This window comes from Zingiber officinale, chromosome 9A, assembly GCF_018446385.1.
Source record: "Zingiber officinale cultivar Zhangliang chromosome 9A, Zo_v1.1, whole genome shotgun sequence".
NCBI classification, from domain to species: Eukaryota; Viridiplantae; Streptophyta; class Magnoliopsida; order Zingiberales; family Zingiberaceae; genus Zingiber; species Zingiber officinale.
The window spans coordinates 5,627,751-5,651,324 of NC_056002.1; the positions used below are offsets into that span (position 1 = coordinate 5,627,751).

General features: G+C 37.9%; 3 protein-coding genes across 4 annotated transcripts; 1 reads left to right on the forward strand and 2 right to left on the reverse strand.

The window, feature by feature from the left end:
- Positions 1-9,276: 9,276 nt before the first annotated feature.
- On the reverse strand, positions 9,277-11,034 carry LOC122018691 (myb-related protein 306-like). The gene is made up of 3 exons (XM_042576089.1): positions 10,642-11,034; positions 9,890-10,542; positions 9,277-9,359 (listed from the first exon to the last, which is right to left on the reverse strand). Exons 1-2 carry the CDS (start codon positions 10,772-10,774, stop codon positions 9,911-9,913), a joined length of 765 nt encoding a protein of 254 aa, XP_042432023.1. The 5' UTR covers positions 10,775-11,034; the 3' UTR covers positions 9,277-9,359; positions 9,890-9,910.
- A 3,774-nt stretch (positions 11,035-14,808) lies between these two features.
- LOC122019743 (probable glucomannan 4-beta-mannosyltransferase 11) lies at positions 14,809-21,851 on the forward strand. Its single transcript, XM_042577242.1, has 10 exons — positions 14,809-14,969; positions 15,048-15,382; positions 17,297-17,395; positions 17,816-18,068; positions 18,628-18,738; positions 19,047-19,183; positions 19,882-19,995; positions 20,227-20,426; positions 20,638-20,832; positions 20,928-21,851. The coding sequence occupies exons 1-10, from the start codon at positions 14,963-14,965 to the stop codon at positions 21,091-21,093; spliced, it is 1,617 nt and encodes a 538-aa protein (XP_042433176.1). The 5' UTR covers positions 14,809-14,962; the 3' UTR covers positions 21,094-21,851.
- On the reverse strand, positions 21,544-23,024 carry LOC122019744. 2 transcript variants are annotated; one of them, XM_042577243.1, is made up of 3 exons: positions 22,112-23,024; positions 21,994-22,052; positions 21,544-21,915 (listed from the first exon to the last, which is right to left on the reverse strand). In XM_042577243.1, exons 1-3 carry the CDS (start codon positions 22,269-22,271, stop codon positions 21,799-21,801), a joined length of 336 nt encoding a protein of 111 aa, XP_042433177.1. In that variant the 5' UTR covers positions 22,272-23,024; the 3' UTR covers positions 21,544-21,798. The 2 variants fall into 2 exon arrangements, with proteins under 2 accessions (XP_042433177.1, XP_042433178.1); XM_042577244.1 differs by having other exon boundaries at positions 22,137-22,990.
- Between the last annotated feature and the right edge of the window lie 550 nt (positions 23,025-23,574).

Here is a 23,574-nt window from a genome sequence, read left to right on the forward strand (position 1 = left end):
GGTTCACTTCAGAAATCACAGCGCAGAGATCCATATCCTGTTCTCCCGCCAGGTTGGCCTCAGGTTTTTTCTTCTTTGGCCTTTTACAATCTGAAGCCTTGTGACCCATACGATCACAATTGTAGCATTTCCCTAAGAACTTCTTTTTCATGTTTTGTCCTTTGGGTTGTGTCGTGGAAGATTTTGGATGCTTCCGTTTTGAGCTTTGTCCGTGCTCAACAACATTGGCTTTTACAGTAGCCTGAGAGAACAGTTTTCTCTCCGAATTCTTGTTGTCTTCTTCTATACGAAGGCGAACAACAAGTTCCTCCAGGTTCATTTCCTTCCGCTTGTGCTTCAGATAATTCTTAAAGTCCTTCCAGCCAGTTGGTAGCTTTTCGATGATAGCTGCCACTTGGAAGGTTTCGCTCAGAGTCATACCTTCTGAGTGAATTTCTTGTAAGAGTACTTGAAGCTTCTGGACTTGACTGATTACAGACTTCGAGTCACTCATCTTATAGTCTAGGAAACGACCAACAATAAACTTTTTGGCCCACAGCATCCTCCGATTTATATTTCTTGTCCAGAGATTCCCACAGTTCCTTTGCCGTTTTTATCTCACAATACACAAGATAGAGTGAGTCAGCAAGATTGTTAAGGATGTAGTTTCGACAGAGGAACTCAGACTCGTTCCATTTGTCGAGCAGAAGGAGGGTGTTTACCTCATCTACACCCTTAACAACCTTGGGAATTTCTTCGGTCAAGATACGTGCCAGACCTAGCGTGGTTAAGTAGAAGAACATCTTCTGCTGCCACCGCTTGAAATTCACTCCTGTGAATTTTTCTGACTTTTCCCCGTGATTGATTGGCACAGTCCCAATCGGGGCGGAGGAGGCCGGCACATGTTGAGCCTGTTGCATCTCAACATTTTCTGCCGCTATATCAACAGAACGAATCTGTTTTAAGTTTGTTGGGAAAAACCCGTTACAATCAGTGTGATTTTGCAACTCTTCTGAGTGAATACCAAAGTCACAAGAACTTACAATCAAGTAGGTTTGAGCAGATAATCTCAAACTGTCGACTCTAGCGAGCCGAGCCACGTGCCGAGTAGATGAGTCGTGGACACCGTGAGTTGTCGAGCAGCGCCACGTTGTGCTAAGAGTTGCTGACAGGATGTCGAGAGCTGCAACACGAACTCAGAGTGGATGCCGAGTCCAGCAGAGCGCTGTCTCCTTAAAACAGATTCGGCCCCTCCGTGGTGCTCAGAGGATTAAGTGGACGTCTGTTTCCCAGGATAAAACGGCAGGATCACGAGTACAACCGAGCACTGGTTGTCGTGACGATCTGAACTAGCTCCGAAAACTATCACTATTTCTGTTGAGCAAAAGAAGTGCACAACAGAAGGGAAAGAAACATGGGGATTCAAAGTGGAAGGGAAGCACGTGCACACAAAGCTTAGTTTTCCACACGAAACTCACTGAAGCTGTTTCTTGTGTTCTCCTTCGTTTCTGTGCTCAAGGTCTTATATAGACCTTGTGCAAGCTTGGCTTGCAAGCACAGCAAGCCACAACGTGGCTTGCTGTTGGCTTTCATTGGCCAGCAAGCCACAACGTGGCTTGCTGGTGGTTGCAAGCAAGCCATGTTGTGGCTTGAATGCAAGCCACTTGGCTTGCAAGCTTGTTTACCATGTGGCCTTGTTTGCCATGTGGCACAAGCAAACGTGCCACGTGGCGTGTAAGTAAGCTGGCAATTTTTCATATCTTGTATGCTGGCCAACAAGTTGTTTGACTGATATAACAAATAATGGGGTTCACAAAACTACCCCTCGGGTTGATGTCGTCCGGGCCCTAGATTTCCAACCCCCTTCGTTCCGAATCAGTCGGAAAGCCTTGCTTGCAATCGTTGTGGGACTACAACCCACACGTCGCGTTTTCATTCAATTTTTTCCAACAGTCCGACCATCCACCGGCCACCACCGGTCGTCCGACGACCAGTGGTTGTCTAGCTACCACCTCCAGCTGGTGTTACACTCGGGCAGCCGAAGAAGAGCAACAAATAGCATCCGCCGACTGCTGTTCACCTTCGTGATAGCCCTTTGGAAGGGTTATCGGGCTGTTCCTTGGCCACCACCGGTCGTACAACGACCAGTGGACGTCGAGAAGCTACTGTAGCCACCGGACAACAAGGAGTATCCATCTCCTTGCTTGCTGCCGTGAGCTTCCAACCGTCGGAAAGTGTTTCCAGCCACGGCGAGCTTGCCGGAGCACTTGCTGTGGATGCCGGAGTTGCTGCCGTCGACTACCTTACCATCCGGCAGTCAACTGTTGACCACCAGAGACTTTGCCACCGGTTGGAGTGCAGGCGATATATAGTCACTTCACCCGGAATCGCAACGATCGTTGTTGCCGTTCATCTCGGCTCGTTGTCACCTGATTGCTTTGAGCCGCTGGACACGAATCAAGTGGGTAACTTCCGTGTTAGACATCATCCTAGTTGCAATTGCCATCGAATACAAATCAGACTATGATCCCTCTCTTGGATCACTTCATCTCCCCCTCCCCCCCTTCAGCTAGCTAGTACCGAGGCGAAGACATGGCTTATGACTTAGTGAAATCTAGACGGGATCTTCTAGTCCCATCTGCCCTGGTCCGCTCCTGGACCAGAGGCAGTGATTAGAGAAATTGAATGATCCCTACTTATTTAGTAGGTGGGGACCATTAAATCTCTCTAATTACTGCAGTGGACCAGGGCCTGGTCCGCTAAATGCGGACCAGAAGATTCCTGCTCGGTGAAATCACCTCGAGGATAACTCAGCTGGGATACGAATAGAGACAAGACTTCTCCACTATGTATAATTTATTATTATAAAATTTTTATTTTATGGTCATGTCTGACATATGTGTGGTGTATGAAATGTAATAATTAAGAATTAATATATTTTTATTTTCAATGCACATATTTACGAAACTTATTTTAGTACGCACTTGCGTCGGGCTACCCAATACAGCCTCCTTTGGCAAGAGTGGAAAGTTGGCCTTCATGGAAAAGAATGGGGAATCGACCTTCTTTGGGAAGAGTGGGGAGTGCCTTTTGTGAGGAGGACTCCTCAGGGGAGGTCAATGATTCGGCTCGTTGAGTCAGCTTAGTAGTTGAGGAGTCTATATTTACCTAGTTAAGGATCTGCAATGTGTACCCTTATTTACCTACACATCATTTATATAAAATAATTTTTAGAAATACTTTTCATTATATATTTGATTTTTTACTAAACCACGTAGATAAGTTTTTGAAATTACTAAATCATGTAGGTTAATTTTAAAATTACCAAATCACGTACCTATTTTTCATTTTACCTCTATCAGTCGACTGATTTTTTTATAAGTCAAATCGATTTTACTTTGTGTCGAAATGTCAAAATTTGAGTAAATCAGTCGACCGATTTTTTTTTTTTATTTTATCAAAGTTAATTTTAAGTAAAATCGGTTGATAGACCAAGCAACCTTGAATTGACATAAAACTAGTTCCTATGTATTCAGTTACCTCTCCTAATTATATTCATGCATTCAAACATCAATTTAACTCAATATATTGAAAGTAGTGATTTGTTGAACACAGATATATTTAAAAATTTTAATTTATTTTCAAAAAATTATCGCTCTCAATATATTTGGTCAAATTGGTATCCGAGGGCATGAATATAATCAAGCGAGGTACACGGACATCTAGGAGCTAGTTTTATGTCAATTCAAAATTATTTGGTCCATCAATCAGTTTTACCCAAAATTGGTTGATGAACTAAACAACATCGGATTGATATGAAACTAGATCCTATGTGTTTAGCTAGTTCTCTTGATTATATTCATACTCTTAAATATTAATTTTACCCAATATATTGAGAGAAATAATTTTTTTAACATGAATATGTTTGAAAATTTTAATTAGTGTCCAAAAAACTATTGCTCGATATATTGGGTCGAATTGGTATTTAAGGGCATGGATATAATCAGAAGAGGTAGACAAACATATAAGAACTAGTTTCATGTCAATCATAGGTCATTTAGTCCCTTGACCGATTTTGGACAAACATATTCGTGTTTAAAAAATAATTTTTAGATATGAATTGAATTATTTCAAACATATTCTTATTTAAAAAATCACTGTTCTCAATATAATATATTGAGTCAAATTGATATTTGAGAGCATGAATATAATTAGGAAAGGTAATCGAATATATAGGAACTAGTTTCATATTAATTCGAGGTCATTTTGTCCACCAGTCCATTTTGTCAAAAATCAACTGATGGACTAAATGACCTTAGATGAACCTAACTCCTATGTATTTGTCTACTTCTCATGATTATATCTATACCCTCAAATATCAATTTGACGTAATATATTAGGAGCAGTGATTTTTCAAACAGAGATATGTTTAAAAAATTTTTAAACTTCAAAATTTTAAGCAAATCAGCCACTGATTTACTTTTTTTAATCAAAGTTGATTTAAGGTAAAATCAGTTAATAGATCAAACGACCTCGGATTAACATTATACTAGTTTTTATGTGTTTGGCTAGTTCTCTTTATTATATATCTACGCATTCAAACGTCAATTTGACTTAATAGAACACGGATGTGTTTGAAAATTTTAATTTATGTTCAAAAAATCAAATGTTATCAATATATTGGATCAAATTGATATTTGAGGGCATAAATATAATCAGGAGAAGTAGAAAACACATAAAAATTAGTTTCATGTCAATTCGAAATCGTTTGGTCCATCGACCGATTTTACCCAAATTTGACTAATGAACCAAATGACCTCAAATTGACATGAAACTAGTTCATATATGTTCGTCTACCTCTCCTGATTATATTCATGTCCTCAAACGTCAATTTGATATTGAGAACAATAATTTTTTGAATACCAATATATTTAAAAAGTTTAATTTGTGTTAAAAATTATTGCTCTCAATATATTGAATCAAATTGATATTTGAGAGCATGAATATAATCAGAAGAGGTAGAAGAACATATAAAAATTAGTTTCATATCAATTCGAAGTCATTTGGTCCATCAGCCGATTTTGGGTAAAATTAACTGATGGATCAAATGACCTTGGATTGATACGAAACTAGTTCTCATGTGTTTGTCTACTTCTCCTGATTATATTTATGTTCTCAATATCAATTTGACCCAATATATTGAGAGTAGTGATTTTTTGAATACAAATTAAAATTTTTAAATATTTTCATGTTTAAAAAATTATTGCTCTCAATATATTAGGTAAAATTAAAATTTGAGGACATGAATATAATCAAGAGAGATAGATGAACACAGAGAAATTAGTTTTATGTCAATCAGAGGTCATTTAGTTCATCAGTTGATTTTGGGCAAAATCGGCTGATCAATCGAATGACCTCGGATTAACATAAAATTAGTTATTGTGTGTTCGTCTATCTCTTCTAATTATATCCTTGTACTCAAATACCAATTTAACCCAATATATTGAAAGTAATAATTTTTTCAATGTGAATTAAATTTTTTAAATACATTCGTATTCAAAAAATTACTACTCTTAATATATTGAGTCAAATTGATATTTGAGAGTATGAATATAATCAGGAGAGGTAGTCAAATACATAGAAATTAATTTTATATCAATCCTAAGTTGTTTGATCCATCAATCAATTTTATCTAAAATTGACTTTGATAAAAAATAAATCAGACGATTGATTTAAAAAAAAAATTAGTCGACGGATCAGAATCCGTAAAACATAGTACAAAGTACAAAGTCATTGGCTTTAGCTTGATAAGAATCCGTAAAACATAGTACAAAGTCATTTGCTTTAGCAAATTCCTTGATCCAAAATGGAACATGATTCTATTGTTTTAATTTCTACTGCTGACTGATTGATGGAAAAAAAAAACAAAATCCAAGAAGAAAAAAAGGATTTAGAAGTAACTTAAAGCAATCAAGTAAAAAATTGACAAATTTGGCCTAGACCCCCATTTCTAGGCCGTCGCCGGAACCTCCTGTTGCTCATTTGCTCCCGGGCAAACAACACCGACTTCGCGTCCAATTTACCTCCGGGCACATGGCTATGATCATGAGGGATCAAAGGTTTTTTGGTAGCAACACAATCAATACTTGCTTGTCTGATCCTAAGGCTAGAAGGCCAGTAAGTTGATGGGAAGAAACGATAAAGGGGGACTTAAGGAGGGCTACAGGGACTTATGGTGGTGTTGGATGCAGAGAGCACAAAGGCGAAGAAAACAAAAGCAGTGGAGGAAGAAGCAAATGAAAGCGATTTCAACGACATTGTTCTTTTTTGACCTAGTTTATCTTCTCTCACTCGACCGCGACCATCAGATCTAGGAATCAACAGGATCAATCCTCAATAGTCAGATCAAGCATACAAATCAACGCAATTTAGTTAATCATTACAATCCTACTTACGCCTCAAATCTCTTTGATCAAGCACATCACATTAATATACACGATCTCAAAATAGTATTCCTTTGTGCCACAACGATCTCAAAATAGTACCACCAAAGCATGTTCGATTTAAAAATTGAAGCTGATCAGCGTAATCCAAATGCACATGACGACATTTAATACATAGTGATGTTTGGATCACACTGTGGATTTGCCACGTGTCTTCTTTAACTATTGGTGACAAGATTGACGCAACCATGGTATTTGCAATGACCTCATTCTTGTTGCAACATAATAGTCAGTCAGACTCACATTTCCTTCGACTGTACTCGAGGGAGGCTTATGATACATGCATGATCACATTTGACATTTACAAATATGCGGGAGATAGTCAATAGTCTTGCTGAATTCGAAGTTAAGGTTAAAAGGAGTCAATTATAGTATCGCCATTCGATTTGTCAAAGGCAGGAGGATTCATCACCCAATTAGTCTCTCTTGATTTCTCTTGTTGGTTCACGTAACTCCAGGGGCTCAACTCCCCAATCCAACGCTCTACTCAACTCTAGTCGATCCACCCGACTCTAAGAGATAAGCTCCCCTGACTTCTCAAAGATGAACAAACACTAAGTATGACCTTTAAAGGTCCGTCGTCCGTGGGCTCGATACTAAAGGGTAGTTAAAGTAGCGGATCTTTTTAATTTTAAACGGTCTGCCTCACTCCGGGGGCTTAGTTCCCCCCGACTACCAACTTCACTCAGCCAGATGCTCCCGATTCCTCCAGTTAGTTACCTCAACTATCGGCTTTCCTAAGCCAGAAGCTCCATCGATTCCTCTAGTCACTCCATCCGGTTCTAGGGACCCAGTTCCTTGATTCAGAGCTCTTGTCAACTCCTGTAAGTTCACCCGACTCCAAGGGCTCGGTTCTTTCCGACTATCAGCTCCGCTCAACAGAAGCTCCCTCAATTCCTCCAGTCGCTCCACCCGACTCCAGGGGTTTAGCTCCCATATTTGGTGCTTTGCTTAACTCCCATTGGTTCGCCTAACTCCAGGGGCTTAGTCCCCTCCCCCAATTCCGTCAGATTAATTTCCGACTCTACTTTGGCTTAATGGATTGTCTTTAAGTCAAATGATCCTTATCTAGTGGGCTGACGCCATAAATACTATCACATTTGGATTGTTAGAGTACGTGGAACACTATAATTATACAATCTATGGAGTATGAACAATATCATACAATGAAAATATAACGATGGGACATTTTCTTTATTGAGATACGACATCCAATTAATGAGGAGAAAGTACTCTTTCATCAAGGTTATAAAAAGATCTCACATTTGTCTACTGTTCATCTTCTTCATTTTCTGTCGGTCGGAGATTAATTTAGGGCACCCTTGACCTTCCTTCTAACGTTCTGTTTCCTTCCCCTCTTTCCACAGTCTTGGGGGCGTTGTGGATCTAAGATTTTCTTCCACCTTCAACTCCCTTCTCTTGGTTTTTCCCTAAAGTCCGGTGATTCAGTCAACATTGATAATAGCTCAACTTCCGATGCTATGTGGTAGGAACATTGGCCAAGCTTAATGAGAATCCGTAGGCATAGTACAAAGTCATGAAAAGACCATTTGCTCATTATAAGTAAGCAATACTGCATCATTTGCTTATTAACAAATTCCTCGATCCAAATTGAAACATGATTCTATTGTTTTAACTTCTATTGCTGCACTGATCAGTGAAAAAGAAACAAAAAATCCAAACAGAACAAAAAATTTAAGAAGTTACTCAAAGCAAAACCTATTAAACTTCTACAGACCCCCCTGCTTTTAGCTCTTGTTGTGAATCGGATTGGGCCCTCGCCGGAATCTCCTCCTGCTTATGTGCTCCCTGGCAAACGACACGGACTTCGCGTCCGGTTTACCTCTGGCCACTTGGTCGTGATCGCAAGGGATGGAAGGATTCTTGGCAGCAATACAGCCAACACTTGTCTCAGCAGCTAACATCAAAGCAATGCATACTGAGACAAGAAGGAGCTTGAGGCTGCAAGCTGCCATTGCTAGCAAATGTTGGAAGCTTGAGCTCTCTCAGTGAATTTATGTACCCTGGTTGATTCAGTCCAATCATGGTTGAGGAACCCGAGGAAACTGTTTCAGAAGGTTCTGACATGACTCAACTCGTAAGAAAACGAAGCTCTTGCTTTCTGTCTCCCTGAGAAACAATCTGCATGAATCTTGCGCTTGAAGGGCTGCACTGCATTCCAAGCGTAATTTGAAGACCAGTATCATGTTCTCTTGTGCCAAAATCCTACTTGTTTCTGCCTTTTAGTTTCTCCCTTTTCTTGTTCATTTTGATCAGTAATGTAATTTAAGCGAAATTAATGAATATTTGGATGAACTTTTGTATGAATTTGAGGGAGGAAATGGAATTGAGTTGGTGTGGTTATAGTCTAAAAAGGAAAAGAGCAACAGTGTTTTTTTTTCTACTTTCTTTAAAACAATAAAACTATTATCAAACATTTTTTTTTGTAGTTTCTGAGGTACATTTTTGAGAATTCGTTTCTAAAAAGAGAATATGTTAAAGTTACCAAGATCAGGCAGTAGAAAACAAAGAAGAAGAACAAAAAAGGGGAAGAGGAAATGCTGTTGATTTGGCTCTGGCTTTCGAGCCATGACTTGAACTAGGTATAAAATAAGTCATGATTTATTTGTAATTAAGTCAAATAAAATAATAAATAAATAAATCTTATTGTAGTTTATGCATAGGTATAAAATTAAAAGGTTAGAAATTTTAATACAATTCTTGTTAAAATTAAAGACTCCATCTAATATTAATTGTCACATGGAGCATTAATTTAAGAGTTCACTGTAACAACTCATTTCCCTAATTGCTAATTAGCTCGTCCAGGGGTCCATTCAGCTTCTCCTCCTTCATAATTTCCAGGAACTATTAATGCACCTGAATGTTAGTTAATTAGGATTAATTATCATTGTTAACGATGACAATTGATTGCTCGTCTAGAAAAGGAATCATGCATGACGACTACTCACCATGTGTTGGTGAAGAGTCTTAATTCACATAATAACTATTTTTCAAAGGATATATTTATTCATGTCGAAATAAATATTGAGCAATGATACACTCAGGCAAAAAACTCAAGGAAAAGTTCAAGAATAAACACATAAAGTTATGATCTATCATTTCACTTTTTGTGGACCTCATCATTTTATATGTCTATATTTTAATTTTTCCTTGATTTTTTTTTTCTGTGAGCATATCATTTTTCATAAATATTTTTACAGAATAAATTTTTAAGAAGCTATCCATTTTATGTATATATATTCATTCAATTTACTGAGCCATAGATGAGATTATTATTGATAATATTTTAGAAATCATATCTCATTCTAAATTACACATAATTTACACTTCCCTCTGTTTTAATCGTCTGCATGTCGATTTACGATCGAAAGATCTAAAAAAGCTACCTGTTTTTGGAATTTTTTTAGTCAGAGCAAATCATCCAGGAAGCCATCCTGCCCTTCGGTCTCGTCCAGCAGCCACGACTCCAGATACGACATCAAAGGCGGCGGAGGCGGCGAGGAGTCCTCGTTCAGCCCCGCAGCCGCCGCCGACGTACTAACGCTCCCCTGGCTCGACGCCGGCTCGCTCCGCCCCGGCCCGCCGGAGGCGGCTCCGCGGCGGCCGGGCTTCATCCACGTCTGCAGGAGTCGCGAGATGTTCTCGGTGCTGGAGGCGTAGCTGGTGGCGGACGCCTCCGGCGGCGGCCTCTCCACCGCCAGGGCCTCGCTGAGCGCCCTCTTCGCCATGCCGATGTCCGTCTGCAGGCACTTCTCCCACCGCCCTTTCGCCATCGACCTGCAGCCCGGCTGGATGCTGCCCTTGGGGTCGCTCTCCAGCTTCCAGAGCTTCTTCTTCAGGTGCGTGTTCCAGTGGTTCTTGATGTCGTTGTCCGTCCTCTCCGGCAGATACGAAGCGATCGCCGCCCATCTGTTTCCCAGCAGAGCTTGGAGGTGCACGATGAGCTTCTCCTCTTGATCCGTGAAGTTTCCCCTCCTTATCCCCGGCCGGAGGTAGTTCGTCCACCGGAGCCTGCAACTCTTGCTGCATCTCAAAAGCCCTGCAAGGAGAGAAAAAAAAAATATACATGAATCCCAAGAACAGAAGAAGAAAAAAACAACAGAGAATTCAAAAATAATAATAATAATAAAAAAAATACCAGTATTGGTAGGAACAGCTCTCCAATTTCCAGGCCCATGTTCTTGGATGTAGGAGACTAAGATTATGTCCTCTTCCGGAGTCCATGGCCCCTTTTTGACGCCATCCTTGTCACAGCACGGTGGCCTTCCCATCTCCAGTACTCTCTTGAAAAAGGTTTCAGTAAGAAGAAGAAGAAGAAGAAAAGCTTCTAAGAATGATGTTTGCAAGCTTCTGAAGGCTTGATATAAAGACAGGGGAAGTATTCAGATGAAGAAAGGGAGCAGGCGTTGACTATGGACGATAATGATATGATGATGGATGGGAGGAGTTAATGGGCAGGGACGAAGGAGGTGCATTTCCCATGCATGAGATCCAAAAGTCAGCAGCTCGATCGGACCCTGTTTCTGGGAGTTGTCGATCTATGGCTTTGAGCAGTAGCATTAGTAGAAATTGCACGCCAAGTAGTCGACTCTACTAGTTGTACCTCTGGCTGCGTTGGCCATCAACTCTATCATTAAAAAAACGTGATTAAGTTCACCCAGTTGTTCGTTACCGACTCTCAAGTCACTGAGTGTGTGAGAATTTTTCCAAAGATATATATCCGTCGGAATTATTATGTTTGATTATAATAAATCTATCATCCATTTAACAAACGGACTAATTTAAAAGATAATTAGTTTAATTTTATAGAAATTTTCATATGTCATTAGGGATAACAATTCCTACTTTATACTAGAATGAAAATTTTCTATAATACATTAGTTGAGATTCAAATCTTAAATTCTTTAATTATATATTGAAAGACATAACCATTATACTATTACTATTGTACTGGTCACCTTTATTTTCTCCAGGATAATAGAAAGTAAAATTTACCATTTTAAGAGTCTCAAACGTTGAATCTTACGATCATCTATAAAAAAAAATAATAAATAAATCAAAAAAATATAATTAATTTTATTGAAATTTAAATTCTTATCCTATAATAATGACAGATGGTAGTAGTTAATGGATTCAGAAGGAGAATTGACACTTGGCTGACAAACTTGAATGGAGGATGAGTTATTGCTTGCTTGCTTGCTGCCGCTGATGGATTCAGAAGGAAGCTTCGCAGACCTCTTTGAATGGCAAACGTCAACGCTCGGAGTCAAAGTCCATTCAATGGGGGTGTTTTTATTTATTATTAACCTGAAAGAGCTCAAAGTTCGAGGCACCGAACTCTGCGTAATTCTTAATGTATTATTATTTTTTGAATTCCTTATCAACTCTAGACTCGATTAATTCAATTAATTCATGTCATCAATCTAATCTCATATAAAATTTTCATTTACCATCAGATAAATTTAAAAAGCACAGATAAATATTAGCATCACAAAGTGATTCAAATACCACAGACATATAAAACATACTGCATGAGTTTTAAACATTCACGACACAACACAGGAGCTCATCCTACTATTGCGCCATGCCCGGGGACCTTAATGCACAATTGCACGTTGTAAACGTATAGGATGCTTTTACTCTGGGAGTTGAGATCCTCGCTTCTAAAAATAATATGCACCCATGCCCTCTGACTAGTTGGACGGATTAAATCATATCTCAAAGATGCAATGTACATCATAAAAATATCATGACCGTTCAATTGATGAGGGGACATGAAAACACATTATTTTTAAAACAGAGGATCTTGAAAAATTTGTGAAAATAAAATAAGTCTCCTTCCACAAAATTTCTCACCTTTAATTCACTGGATAAATATTATTTTATAAAATATTTAATAGTAAAAGAATAATTGTATCTGTAAAATATATAAAGGTTTAAATTCATAAAAATCCATTTTTTAAAAAAATGATCACATTAAAAAAATAATTACACGTATGATTATTTTCTTTAAAATGTTATAAGAATCTACCGTGTTTATTCTAAAGTATTTATGGTAAACCACTTGAATACCATACATTTTCGCATTTTACAAAGAAAAAAAAAACTATCCTTCTAATATTTTTATTTTCTTATTTTTTTCTAATAAATTGAACACATTTGTATTTTATTTATGAGATGAAACACATATCACATCAATAATAAATTCATGCCCGTGGTTTATATCTATCGTATTACTTCATTATTTTCGTTGAAATTTTATAATCTCCTAAGAATTATTTCCCATATGAATCCCAAAATGCTCTTTAAAATTTACAATCCCTAGTCGTTTTATTTTACCCAATAAAAATTACAAACACACAACATTATTTTTATATCAAGCAAGTAATAATACTAATGATTAGAAATCCAACAACAATGCTTGATATTTAAAAAAAAAATCATATTAAAACATGTAAAATTTCTTGGTAAGTGAAAATGTAAAATTATTCAAAGTCGGCCAAATTTATTAAAAGCATGGGCATTGATTGTGACATTACTCGGCCTCTCCCTTTTGCTTTTGCATTCTTCATTCATCTCAAGCTTTAATTACTCCTCATTATAGCTATTAAACACCGTTACAAAGTAGAGCCCTTCCCCATTTCTCTTCCCACTCAATTTGCGATGGAATAATCTACATGGAAAGGAAAAATTGTCAAGATCTATTAAAACATTAGAGGACAAAAATGACTCGATGAACCTACACGCATGTGTGGAAAATATGGGCAATCTCTAGTCATTTGCTCATCCATAAATGAAATATTTGAAAGATAAAAAAAAGGATAATGATGATCAAGAAAAAAGAGTCCACTAATGAAATCTCGGAGGACAACGTGATGCATGTATCATTTTCCAATGAGAACCTATCGAGAAGGTAGCTAGGTGCAATTAATAATACCACAATTTTTCTAACTAGTCGGCAATTCGTCTTCCTCCTTCCTTATTTTCAAATAAAAGTTTATATTATTATTATTGATCACCCCTTATGGCACTACATGGATCACCATTGATTGTAATTTTTTTTCCCTCCACTTCTTCTCCTTCATTTAATTTAATTTAATTTAATTTAATTTTATGTATTTTGTCGTTCAATAATTAATAAGCATGTTATGATACGTGTCGAATTTAATACCGTTGTCCCATGCATCCTCTCCTTCTCTGTTTAAGACGATACTGAAAGAACGATCCACGCTCCTCTTTTCTTGGTGGATGTCCATACAATGATTAAAATTTTAATTGCTAGATGGTCCTTGCAAATTTTCCGAGGGTTATTTTGATAGAATTTTTTTAATTATCTCGCTAATAAAATGCCGTTTTAGGTTTTCTTAATTGCACCCTGAATAATTTTTTTTTCTCCCTCACTTAATAAGTGGTTGACTTTGAAAATGATGAGGAAAACGAAAGTCAACAAAATTAAATTGGATGTATGTCGCACAAAGTAGGTGTTTAATTAGAAAGGGATATTAATATTATCTTATCTGGAATTATCTCTTATTTTATATTTTGAAAATTGCTTTTTTTTTTAAAAAAAATAATATATTATTATTATTTAATTGTCCTTTGTTTTTTTGGCAGCGGAAACCGAGCTGTTTCCGAGTTGGCCAACCCGGCTGCTCCGTTTTCCATAATTAGATTTAGACCCGTCTGTGGTCCCTACACGTGGAAGTTGTCTGCGTCCTGGGTCATGTGGAACGGGCCGCAACTGCAAGATGTTAAAAACCTAGTGGGCCCAAGTTAGGCCATGTTATTCAATCTAATTAATTTCTTCCGAAGGAAAAATAAAGCCCCGATAAAGATTGACTTGACTGTCTAAGTGACATTTAAACAGATTTTTTAATGACTTTTTTTAATTTATATTTTCGAATTATATATATACACACAAAGTACTTAATACCCTCAATTTCCTTTCATACCTACGGTGATTGTCATGTTGAGGAATTTGAGCAATTATCTGGTTGATTTGATAGATAATAAAACAAAAGGTTGTCGAGATAATGTCTAAAATTTTAAAATAAATTATGGAATATGAAACGAGTTATTAATAATTATGGAAACAGCGGCTCAGGTGGGGTTGTCCAGGCCCAGAACAGTCCAACCGGCCCGGCCCGTAGACAACCTGGACAGCATAGACAGGGCTGGGCCGGGCACAGATCTTTTAAAAAAATATATTTAATTTCAAATGATATTAACTGAACTAAGTATTTTCATATACAATATTATTATATAAGTACTGCTATATTTAAAGGATAACAAGACGGATTAAGACTTCTAATCACTCTTTTAATCCGTGTGCAACTGACGACCTTTGACCCAGGCACATCTCCAGCTGATCCAGCCCGCGGGGGCTTCTGCTGTCTAGAAGAGGAGGAAGAAGGCGAGAGAGAGAGAGAGAGTGGGTGGTGGTGGTGGTGGCTGGGGCCATGGAAGGTGCATACTTGAGCCCGAGCTTGTTTTTTCCAACTCTTGTACTTGCGCTGATGCTTGAACTAATGCGGGTCGATGCAGGCATTGCCGATCTGTGGGAACCCTTGGTTTCCTACTTGGATCAAGCTTCCGATTTCTTCCTCTCCACCCTGAGCAGGGCGGCGCCGGTATGGACGGCGGTGAGGGTCGCGGTGCTGGTGCCGCTGATGAAGGCGGCGGTGGTGCTGTGCTTGGTCATGTCGGTGATCCTTGTCGTCGAGAAGCTGTCGATGGCGCTCGTCGCCCTCTATGTGAAGGTCTTCGGACGGACGCCGGAGAAGGTGTACAAGTGGGAAGAGATTCCGCAGGATTCGGAGCTCGGCTCACTGCCCTACCCCATGGTCTTGGTCCAGATCCCCATGTTCAATGAGCGAGAGGTAGAAGTTAATGCTCTTGGAAGATCATAAAACTCAGTTTTTACACTTCCCCTTCAATAGAGCTCATTTTTTAAACACTTATCCGTGGATCTGTCACTGAGGTTAGTTTGTTCTTCCTCAAAACGTGCATCAAAGCAACATTGTTAAAATTATCGGTTCCTCAAATTTTTTTCCCCCTTTGTGAATGTTCGAGTAGAGCCATCACTGAAGTCTGCAATATTTCCACTCTTTCGAACCATTTTTGCAGTGTCCAAAGCCTGGAATTTTTTTTTCTCAAAAGACAGTCACTTTATCGATGCATAACGCTTCTGGCTGGTTATTCCCCTGGCTTGCAACCAAATTGCCCTCATTCGAGGACTTGGTGCCAGTTAACTAGGACACTGTGACACTAAGTTTGTCCTGAGTTATGTCTACGAGTCGCATCTGCTTTTTGATGGGGGCCAATGTGCTGTTTGCTTTCGTCTAACATGTGGAGGGTGGTTGGATTGGTTGGATTGGATGTTTGCGGCTCACATGAGAAGCAAATTTTGTTAGATTTTTTGTCCACGCTGACACCATTCATATGATGGTGCTCAACACCGGTCTCTGTTTTGAAGTTGTCTTTTTCATTGTAGGACCGAAGAACTGTTGCACATTTTTCTGTCTGATTCAGGCCTACTAAATATCAGTGTTTTAAGGCTAAACCACATTATTATTTAACCACAAGTACACGGTCAGTTTATGGATCATTTAGAGGCTTGGATCAACCACTACCACCAACCCACTGGGCGGGGTCGGCATTTAGAGACTTGGATCACAATCCTAAAAAACATGAAATATGGTTGGACTTTTTTACTGCGCTTAGATCATGCTACAGTTTGTACTTTGTTATGGCCTCAATCATGGTTGCCAATTTGTCAGAAAACAAAAGCAATATGGAGCTAAAAATAATATGGAGAGGACTTTTTTTTTTAATGTAAGTCCCTTTTTTAACTGCTAGATCATTCACTTATCAACTATAAAGATTAATTTCCTTCATTTCTACTTCTATCCAATGACTTTGAAAAAAATCATTTATAAAAAACACCAAGGCACCCTATTGTATTAGTTTTGCCCAACTTGCCATTTGCCAAGAATTACCTTACAATTATTGTATGATGTCTACAAGGTGACCAGTGTGACCTTTTGTATATAGGATATCATGCTTCTGGATCCTGAAACCAAGTCCCATCTTGCTTCACATGATGGTTTTGAATTTTGTATAAAGATGCAACGGTAGGATACAACTGTAATACTTAGCAGATCTACTTTATTTATGTTTTTTTTAATTTTTTCAGTCTCTAGACTGCAGTCACTTAATAGAGTTACGGTAGGTCTGCATTGTTCTCAGCTGAGGACTGCAGTCATCAAGTAGAATGACGGTGCGCTTGCATTGTTCTCAGATGAGACAAAAATCGAAAATTCTTTACTATCATCATTTCGGTGGGCATTCTCATGGAGTGCTGCATTTGCCAGGTCTCCAAAACATTTTCTCTCAGTAAAATTGCAGTTGGAACATTTGATAACATTTGCAGACAGAAACATACAAATATTCTTATTTCTCTCAGATAAGAATGTTTCAGTTATTTTCTAGGCGATAAAAAACCTATGCACCGTGGATCAATGTAAAAGGCTATGCTGTATGTCACTAAATTACATGCCAAACAAATAAAAATTCAACAGTAGTTGGTATGACTCAAGTATTATAACTTGGATTTATGAAGTTAGACATTGCCTTTTAGTCTAAGATCAAGTCAGTTATGTCATATGGGGTCAATTAAAGAAAAATTCAGCAGTTTCAGTTGTTAGAAAAAGAAATAAGAAAACAGAAACAATAACCATAGTTTTTGAACCACATTTTGCTCGTGAGCTTAACGTATTAACCGCATAATGCAGGTCTATCAAATTTCAATTGGAGCGGTTTGCACACTTGCATGGCCAAATGACAAACTCATAATACAAGTTCTTGATGATTCGACAGACATCACAATTAGGGTAAGTTTTCCTCTTATCATTGACTTCCTCCTAGGAGTTGCCTTTGGAGATTTTTTTTTACTTGTACAGCTTCCAAAGATATTTGCAAATAAGAATCACTTATGCTAAGATTTTTTTTTTTTACTTGTATGACAGTCACTTGGGGGGATTAGGGTTGGTTGTTGTTGCACTTATATGACAGTGCTAAACTATATATAATTGCAAAATTAAGGATCATATGCTCAGTTCCACTTGAAAAGATGAGTTGCAGCAGCATGTGGGTTCCTGCTGTTTGGTGAAGTGACCCTTTCAACCAATAATAAAATTCATTAATTGGTTTTAGTAATTGAGTGTTTCTATGGAACTAGGAACATGCAATTCAATTACTCTTTCATGGCACAGCTGAATCATACTAAGATGAACAATTCAATGTATATTCAGGAATTAGTGCAAGAAGAATGTGGGAAGTGGCATAGAAAAGGTCGGAACATACACTATATATCTAGAGACAATCGAAATGGATACAAGGCTGGGGCTCTAAAAGAAGCAATGGAACTTGACTATGTGAAGAAATGTGATTATGTGGCAATATTTGATGCAGATCATGAGCCCCCAACTGATTTCCTTTTAAGATCTGTTCCTTTCCTCATGCACAATCGTGATATTGCACTCGCTCAAGCACGGTGGAAATTTGGTAAATTTATGCATAAGCAACTTTATCTATATTTTGCGTTGAATTGAACTTGGAAACTATCACCGTTACATTGTATTGATGACCACGATGAATCAATTAGGCTCATTTGGATTTGCATTAATTATCCTCTAATACTTCTAACAAAATCTTCATAAAATCTTTGGAATTCTCACTAAAGAACATTACAACTTAGATCGAATAAAAACGAGTATTATAAATATTGTATACACCAATCTATTTCCTAAGCATAGTATTTGTTCTGTCTTTATTGTCATGACTTATAAACATGGTCAATAGACAAAGAAAAGGGGCTTATTTGACTTAAGTAATAATTTGATGGATTGCTTGTTTGTTCATCAACTAGTATGTCATCTCATTCTCCTGACTTATAAGCATGGTCAATATTTGTATACAACAATCTCGTTACTTCACTACCACTATGGTAATATGGTAACATGCAGGGTAAACTTTGATGCATTGATATACTGTTTTGGTATTAGGGCCCAAGACTTGTATCCGGCAAACCTGGTTATCATATGTATGATTGTATCCTCTGCAGTGAATGCCAATGAATGCATAATGACAAGAATACAAGAAATGTCATTGAACTACCATTTTAAAGTGGAGCAACAATCTGGTTCATCAACTATGGCATTCTTTGGATTTAATGGTAAGTTATCCTTTTTATTGCAACCATAAACTTTTACCATGAGGTCTGCACATCTACAAGGCATCACACAATGAGGCTCCATGAATGCTTGTTATGAATGAATTTTCTCAAGGACTGTAAAGTATATGGTCAAAATGAATTCCACATAAATGTTGGATTACTAACAATATTGCATGATATATCTTGTGATACTTAAATCACATATTCATGGATATTCTGCCCCCGTCTATTTTCCTTGTACTAAGAAAACAAGGATGGACTTAACCTTTAGTGTAATTGATCAATTGGTTTATTGATCTCTTTCCCAGGAACTGCTGGTGTGTGGAGAATTATAGCTATTAATGATGCTGAAGGTTGGAAAGAGCGAACTACTGTTGAAGATATGGACTTAGCAGTTAGAGCAACTCTTCGAGGCTGGAAGTTTTTATACATTGGGGACCTCAAGGTTTGTGTCTACATGATAAATGTTAACGTGCAGCTGTACTTATTGTGATGCATGCATAACTTCTTGCAGTTCAGAACTACACTGGATAAGGTTCTGGTTTCCTTTGGCAAAACTTTTCTATGAAGCATATGAATTTGGTTATGACACAATTAGAACACACCAATATGATAAATCTATGAACAGTAGGTATAGGATGCCACAAATAGATAGATAAATAAAGGAAGGAAGACACATGATATTGCATGCATTTAACATATCTAGAAGTCTTTTGTAGATGATACAAGACAATGTATTGTACATATCGAAATAATATTTGAAGCATGAGACCGTGACTCTGGAATGGTATGTCAAAAACGATATAGATGGAAGCAATTAGTTTTCTGAAATTTCAAGATTTGTAGCCTAGTGTTTATTTTAATCGTTTATTACCTGTTGGCAAAACTTAGTTCTGACTTATTATTTGAAGTCTCTTAATAATTATTGCTCTCATACTCCATCGAAGAACATATTCTCTTGGCCCAAATAAGAAATCTATAAGAGTCTTCTTGGGATGTCTGTAGAGGAATTTTCCCTAGATTTTATCATGAACTTGTAGCTTTGGAGAAGCAGGGAATCATTATTCAAACTATTTGCAAGAATAATGGTTTTTTTCTTAAGTTAACATTTAACTGAGCCTCATTTTTTTTTTTTTTGCCTAGGTTAAAAGTGAGTTACCAAGCAATTATAAAGCCTATCGGTATCAGCAACATCGTTGGGCATGTGGGCCAGCAAATTTGTTTAAGAAAATGGCATTAGATATTATAATGGCCAAGGTCAGTGAGTGATACTTTGTTAATTGTATGTCATGCAGTCAGTTAATGCTGTTAAATCCATGAGTTGGTGATGATTGTTCCAAGACACTGTTTGGATTTTCTTGAGATGCTGCTTATGGCAAACAAGAAGAGAAAGCATCATACCGTTCATGTGGACAAATTACTTAAACATCCTAAACTAGTCAGTTAAATACTATTACTAATGCACGTCATTTTATTTGATTTCAACAGGAAGTGCCGTTAATGAAGAAATTATTTTTGCTCTACAACTTCTTCTTTGCGAGAAGGATAGTATCTCACAATGTGACTTTCTTCTTCTACTGCATCATCATCCCATTATCTTCTTTTTTCCCTGAAGTTGTGATTCCAAAGTGGGGGGTGTTCTATGTCCCGACTCTTATTACCATCCTCAATTCAATTGGAACTCCAAGGTTTATCACTTTAACATTTTATTTTGCTTACTGACTACAGATATAAAGTTAAAGACAACTGAGGCTAGAATTATGTCAACAGTGCTGTCCCAAAACTATTGACTTACATCGATACAATATATTTCCTAAATACTATTCTGATTAAAAAGAGAGAGAAAGTAGATAAGTTAATTCTTTTTCATAACTCTCTTCACTTTTTCCTCTTCATCAGGTCATTGCATCTAATTGTCGTCTGGGTATTTTTTGAAAATGTCATGTCCTTGCATCGATGCAAAGCTGTTTACATTGGTCTACTTGAAGCGGGGAGAGTAAATGAATGGGTTGTCACAGAGAAACTAGGGAACACATTGAAGACTAAACAAATTTCAGTAGTTGAGAAGAAATTCGCAAGGAAGTTGTGGGAAAGGTAATCTTGATGACAGTTCTTCATCCATAACATTAATTCTTCATAGCTACCAGAATTTCATGATTACTAATTAACCCTTATTCCATGCCAAACAGGCTTCTTTTCTTAGAAGTGAGCATGGGATTGATACTCTTGATATGTGCATGTTACAATTTCTCCTTCAGGAAAGATCATCACTTCATTTTCATTTTCCCTCAGACTATTTCCTTCCTTCTGATGGGTTTTGGATTTGTTGGCACTTATATCCCACAAACCAAGTAGATAAACCAAGCCAGTAGGTTTGGTTCACTCCTTTACCGTCGCCTCTCTTTCTATATATTCAAATTCTTTTGCCATTTATTTATGTAACAGTCTTAAGTATAAGAAGGCCACAGCAGCATCATCCTGTACGAAGAGATTAACCGATTCCACCTTGAAAAAGCTCACCAGATAATAAGCAGGGGGGATGCAGGAGTTCTGAGAGCAAGAAGCTACATCTCATGCAAGTTTAGGCGTTTATGATTGAAAGAATGTAGAATGTAGCTACAAAGTTATAAGTGTAATGGATTCATTAAAATGTAATGATAGCCCGTTGTATTTACTTTTCCTCAATTCTATTTTCCCTTTTTGTTTTAATCACAGGTGAGGAAAAAAAACTCTTCTCTTTAACAGTTTAAGACTGTGATAACATGTTAAAAATTAATAATGTTACAGAGATAAACAGTGAGAATATGAAGAAGAAAAATGCTCTGAGAGCAGAATTGCATAGCTTTCATTCATTTAAACCTACATGGTGAAGAAGACCCAAAGTTTAATTACACTTATAAGGTCAAAAAGCCTAGTCATGCTACATCAATTGGAAGACTACTAAGACTAGTCATGCTCCAATATCCTTCACATTTTTGTCCTTCAAGGACAGCTCTTGCCATCAAGCTCCTATAGTTTCTATACCAGCATTTTAACTCTTAATTGAACTGAGAATAGTTTCTACTCTGGTGGTTTGGGAGTATGGTGATCATTGGCACCTGATCCTGGATAATCATTAATCTCAAAATCCATCCTTTCACTTTTGCCTTCTTGGAAAACTTCATCTCCATTCATAATCTGCATTCCAGTTGAGAACATGAACTAAACTACATTTGGTTCAAGTTTAAGAGAACCAATGATGATCAACCATGGTACCTGAACAGTATCATTAGGAACCAACACTTCTTTATCCAATTTGAACAAACTTCGACTCCCTGGAAGAACAGAATCACTGTGTTTAGATTAAAAAAAAGAGGTTTACTTGATTTCCTACCAATGATGGTGTAGCAGATGATCACTTCTTGTTGGAATTGCAAGGCAGCATGAAGTAATGAGTTGAGAGAAGGCCAACGAGACCAGTAACCACTGAAGGCAGGAGAGCCTCTCCATGTCTTTTTAATTAAGCACACTAAGTGCTTTATTAGCAGAGTCATGAGGACTCCTTTTATGCAGTGCCACTGATGAACTTATCATAGCTTTTGGGTGCTTTCATGGGGCATTCATCTAGCAAAGGAATTAGGAAGAAAGTTTTGAGGCACCTTCTTTATGCTACCTACCTAACATAGATATCTCTTTCCTTTCCAGCTACTCCCACTATAGCATTATCTATCTATATCTATATCTATATCGATATCTATATCTATCTATATATATAGTATAAGTTATTGCTATGCATATTCAACTTGCAATCTCTGAATATCACTTTTCTCTTCTGGTTCTAATCAAGTCATTAAAGAGAGATGGTCAACTCCACGACTGATTTAAGAATGATTTACTTTGAACATTATCTTTTGTGTGTCTTTTGGTGGACCGTGTTAGGTCTGCCACGGCTATGATTTGTCCCAAAGATTAAAAATAAAGCTCATGTATGTTTCTGGAGTCAAGATAATCCACTGAACATCTTGAAAGCCATCATGATCACCTCACTTATCGTTGCCACAATGAATGGAGTGAACAGTCAGTATCCATCAGCATTCAACGTTCTCGTCCCCACTCAGTGGTCCATCTCTCAGTGTAGATGATGATTATTCATTGTTGTTTATTAGATACACAGAATTAAGCTAAGGATGGATCGTCAATCCATTTGCAGATTAATTTTTTTAACCAAAATTTGATCTGCCTAAAATCCGAAGTAAATAAAATATTACTTAAACTAATCAGGTCGGATAGAGGGTCTAATTGTAAATTGGAAAAGTAGGAGGACTTTTTTTATAAAGTTGCCGATTACTCACCGGACCTGTGCCTGTTCCGCCGAAGCCAACTCCGTCTCCTCCTCACGACGTGAGACAGCCGGACGCCGCCGCCGACCTTATTCCTCCTCGCGCCATGAGACGGCAAAAAGAACAAACCTCGGCCGCGCTCGTCGCTCTCCTTTCCCCGACGCCGCCCTCTCCTTGCCGGATCCGGCCCTTCCCCACCCTTGTCGATCGGCGCCGACAGCCCTTGCTTAGTTCCGTTGCCAGCCAACTGCCTCCTTCGAACCAGTCGATCACCGGCTTAAGCTTCGGTTTGAGGCGATGATTTCACTTCGACAGATATCGTAAGGCAGGCGCCACTCTTCCTTTTCCTCTTCATTGCTGCGTGTCGTCCTCATCCCTTTGCTTTCTCAAATTAGGGCAGCAACAGTGCCGAAGCTGCGATGGCGTGCTTTTCCTCGATCTGAAGTATTTGGGGGAAAAAAATATATTCATGATTCTAAAATATTTTAATTTTCTTTTAGGAAAATTTCACTTTTAT

Excerpts from the sequence above, each read along its gene's own strand:
- LOC122019744 (XM_042577243.1), bottom strand. The coding sequence starts at position 22,271 with ATGACTCTGCTAATAAAGCACTTAGTGTGCTTAATTAAAAAGACATGG. Across the intron at positions 22,053-22,111 it reads CATCTGCTACACCATCATTG|GGAGTCGAAGTTTGTTCAAA; the intron begins GTAGGAAATCAA and ends CTGTTCTTCCAG. Across the intron at positions 21,916-21,993 it reads TTCCTAATGATACTGTTCAG|ATTATGAATGGAGATGAAGT; the intron begins GTACCATGGTTG and ends ACTGGAATGCAG.
- LOC122019743 (XM_042577242.1), top strand. Across the intron at positions 18,739-19,046 it reads GGCATTCTTTGGATTTAATG|GAACTGCTGGTGTGTGGAGA; the intron begins GTAAGTTATCCT and ends TCTCTTTCCCAG. Across the intron at positions 19,996-20,226 it reads TAGATATTATAATGGCCAAG|GAAGTGCCGTTAATGAAGAA; the intron begins GTCAGTGAGTGA and ends TGATTTCAACAG.
- LOC122018691 (XM_042576089.1), bottom strand. The coding sequence starts at position 10,774 with ATGGGAAGGCCACCGTGCTGTGACAAGGATGGCGTCAAAAAGGGGCCA. Across the intron at positions 10,543-10,641 it reads AGCTGTTCCTACCAATACTG|GGCTTTTGAGATGCAGCAAG; the intron begins GTATTTTTTTTA and ends CTCTCCTTGCAG.